The sequence below is a fragment of the Apaloderma vittatum genome, unplaced genomic scaffold (assembly GCF_000703405.1).
Source record: "Apaloderma vittatum isolate BGI_N311 unplaced genomic scaffold, ASM70340v1 scaffold27458, whole genome shotgun sequence".
In the NCBI taxonomy this organism is placed as follows: domain Eukaryota; kingdom Metazoa; phylum Chordata; class Aves; order Trogoniformes; family Trogonidae; genus Apaloderma; species Apaloderma vittatum.
Genome location: NW_009732840.1, coordinates 5,078 through 8,974, shown reverse-complemented (window position 1 = coordinate 8,974; position 3,897 = coordinate 5,078). Strand labels below are relative to the sequence as shown.

Genomic DNA, 3,897 nt, shown 5'->3' with positions numbered 1-3,897 from the left:
GCGTCATCCTGGCCTGTATCAGAAATAAGTGTAGTGAGCGGGAGGAGGGAGGTGATCATGCCCCTCTAGTCAGCTTTGGTGAGGCCTCACCTCGAGTTTTAGGCCCCTCACGACATCTCCTCAGCTCCAGAGGGACAGGGAACTGCTGGAGAGAGCCCAGCGCAGAGCCAGAAAGACGATGAAGGGAGTGGAACATCTCCCTTATGAGGAAAGGCTGAAGGAGCTGGGGCTCTAAAGCTTGGAGAAGAGGAGGCTGAGGGATAACCTCATAAATGATTATAAATATATCAAGGAGGAGTGTCAGAAGGACAGAGCCAGGCTCTTCTCAGGGATGTCCAATGACAGGACAAGGGGCAATGGGTACAAGCTGGAACATAGGAGGTTCCACAAAAACAACAGGACAAACTTTTTCACTGTGAGGGTGACAGAGCCCTGGCCCAGGCTGCCCAGGGAGGGTGTGGAGTCTCCTTCTCTGGAGACATTCAAACCCCGCCTGGACGCGTTCCTGGGTGACCTGCCCTGGGTGACCCTGCTCTGGCAGGGGGGTTGGACTAAGTGATCTTTCAGGGTCTCTTCCAACCCCGAACATTCTGTGAAAAACAGTGTTCATGTACTACGTAGAGACCAACCAGTGAGGGCTGCGGCTCTCTCCTTGCGCAGTAGTCAGGAGGCTTTAAAAATCCCTTTCTCTAACTGCAAAGCATTACTGGCAGAAATATCCTTGTGGTTTCTTTTGCAGTCTTCGTGTCAGAATTGCAAAGTTTTCCCACAGATTTCCAACATAACTTAAGTCAATTTAAAAAATCTCTACCTCAGTCTTCTCTGCATAACTGATTTTTTTCTGGATGTCTGATGCTTTGAGCTTCATTTTTCTTGTTAGCAAACTTCTTTCATGCAAGACAAAATCACAACCCGAAAATCAACTCTTTGGAGTTTTTTGATAAAAATCAGTTGGACTGTAACTTCATAGAATTTGTGTGTTTGAAACTAACTCTTGTTCATCTTTGCCCACTTCCCTGTAATCTGACAGGTCTTGGAGCCTTTCTTTTACTTAACGGGTGAACTTCTGAAATTAATAGTTCTCTGTAGAGCCGTTACCCTTTTCTCAACAATATTTTTAGCATGTGGAGTATCTGTAGTAATTTAATTAAGATTAAATTAATCTAGTGGGTTTACTCAGGTTAAGGAAACAAGCATGTTATGATAACCACTCTTCTGTACTAATCTGCTGCTTAAGAGGCTAAATAGAGGCATTCAGAAAAATTGGATTTGCTTGCTAACTGCGTGAAAGGAAGATATTTTTAAGAACAACTAATTATATCTGAGTTGTTTTCAACACAAGTTCATGAGAGGGTCAGCTTCCTTGATAAGAAACCCGGCGTGTTTTCTGTCACTGTTGGTTTAAGGAAGAAGTTTGTGGTGTGAATGCTCTTTTGTGTTTCAGAGACAATCGGTGTCTGTAACAACTGATTGTTTTCTTTCCTTGACTTCTGATTGTAACTCAAAGATCTGCACAAAACGCTGCGATTAGTATGTTCAGGATGGCAGTTCTGTGTATATGCTTATCTATCGTCCTGAATTGGAGTCACCTCATCTGTAAGATTTCAAAATATTACTGTGTAAGTAAATGCCGTGTGGTCAAAGGGGAAGCTGAATCAGAGATCACAACTTGTCTTTTCTCAGAGCAACCTAAGGACAATCCACAGCAGCCAGTGGTGTCTGTCCCTCATTTTACAAGCCCTCACTGAAACAGGAATTCGTGCAAGTCCTTTAACATTGCCGCTGAGAGTTTTACTCCTCCTTGGGCAGCAGCGGCGCTTGAGATCCGGCCTCTTTGCAGGGACTTAGGCAGTGGTGCGCTAATTATTGTTTATCTTGGAAGTAGTGCTTTACGTTGTCTTCAGTTTTAAAGTCTTATCTTAACCGACATCCTTTAAATCTGAAAAAAAATCCCGTGCATGTGTTATCTTCCTTTAGCTGACGTTGTTGTTGTTGCTCTTGCTCCCCATCTAGTTCTCGCTACTCCTCAGACGAGCCTGGTTGCCGTCAGATGCGCTTCTAAGAAGAGCGGGGGCAGCTCAAAAAATCTAGGTGGCCGCAGCCCTGGGAAGCGCTACGGCTTCAAAAAAGTCGAAGGTGGGTCTGAGTATCTGCCGAGTGTTATTTGTGTTTCATCGGGTTCCTCGCAGCTTCTCCCTGGTACGAGTGGCAGCTGGGGAGCGTTCCAGTCGGAGGTGGCCGGGGCGCTCTTGGAAGAGAGAGGAAAGGGGAGGTTCAGTGAAACCTCCCGATCAAGGATGGCTGGTGGGAGGGCAGGGGGGTGCGTCAGCCTCTCTCCACGACAGGCCAGCAAGCTGCCAGCCCAAACCACCTCCAGGAAATGGACTTTGACTGTACCTTTGCCTCTCTGGAGCAGCTGGGAGGAGGGTGCGCTGTGGGACACCGGATCGCTGCGGTGTACTTTCCCCCCACGGTGTGTTGAAAAGCCAGGCACTTGCAGTGTTTACAAAGGGGAGAATTACGAGGCTTAGCAGAAGCCAAAGTACAAATTCTTGCAGCTGAGTGCTTAATAATTATTAGCTTTGCTGAGGAAAACATAGGGATGTAAAAGGTAGTAAAACAAATGCCTTCAGCGATCAGAAAATCCCTGGTACTGCGGAAGTAATTTTTTCAAAGACTAGAACTGCTTTTTGCCATTGTGTCTCAATTGCTCCTTATTTCCTGCTAACAGCGTTTTTGTTTGGATGCTTTTAGCATTTGAAATAATTTTTTCCTAGAAAATTCCCACAGAAAGCTGGGTTTTGCAAGTCCTGGAACAGTTTGTGTTCTGCCAGGGCTTTGGGGAGCTCCGTTTCTCCGCAGTCTGACTCTCGCTCCGTTGCAGGTGCATTTGTACATGCAGGCAACATTTTGGCTACACAGCGGCTGATACGCTGGCATCCAGGGGCTCACGTAAGTTGTTTTCTATCTTTTCCTTGGTTCTCTGAGAACAGCAGCCCCCAACAGGGTCCTGTACTCAGGGCCTCTACTCTTGCAAGCTCATTCTTAATACTCTTCCCTATATTCTATATAATCCTGAAATGGCTTTTCGTTACCTGGTATTTCTTAGTGACAGAGCCTGCTCAGAGTCACACCTGTGCCCATGTGACTCAGGAAAGGTATGAAAGTTATGGATATCCAAAACCATCTCTGTAACCCAACTGGGTGCTTGTGCTTCAGGGTGGAACTGGTATCTTCTCCCTTGTAATGAGCACCACTGCATGCTGATCGCTGGAAGGAAATAGCATGGGTTTATTTTAAAATACAAAGTAACATGCTGTGGAAGCCAGGATGTCAAATGAGACAGACCAATGATCAGATCTGCTTTAGCGGTGGCCGGACGTCCAGCCTTTCCTTTCTAACTCTCCTCATCCTCTTCCAGGTGGGGATGGGCCGTAACAAGACACTCTATGCCCTGGAGGATGGGATTGTGAGATACACCAAAGAGGTGTACATACCTCTGCCCCGCAGCACTGAGAGCAGGGAGGTGATCTGTCGGCTACCCAAAGGAGCGATTCTGTATAAAACCTTCATCAATGTCGTCCCTACCACAGAAGTAGGAAGCTTTAAACTGGTCACCATGCTCTGAGCCTCTTGTGTCATGAGGGGACGGACAGGAACGAGCGGCTGACACAGACCACTACAGCCGGACTGGTATCCCAGGACAAGAATATTCTAGCTTCAAATATACCAGTTTAGGACTTCCTCTTGTTCCTAAAGCAGACATGGTCGGTGTTCAGGCACTGGGATCATCTGCTGGAATTTCTAAGAGAGGGTAATAAGTGCTGTGGGGCTGGTGAAGGTCTTGACTGCTCGTAGAATATGTTACTTAACGCTCATTTAGTACCTGGAGCTGCC

At 46.7% G+C, this 3,897-nt stretch overlaps 1 protein-coding gene across 1 annotated transcript; it reads left to right on the top strand.

Moving 5' to 3' along the window:
• Positions 1–2,013: 2,013 nt before the first annotated feature.
• On the top strand, positions 2,014–3,659 carry MRPL27 (mitochondrial ribosomal protein L27; the record flags this gene model as incomplete). The annotated part of the gene is made up of 3 exons (XM_009875671.1): positions 2,014–2,136; positions 2,885–2,952; positions 3,422–3,659. Coding segments are annotated over 3 exons (398 nt in total), but the record flags the coding sequence as incomplete, so codon positions are not given.
• Between the last annotated feature and the right edge of the window lie 238 nt (positions 3,660–3,897).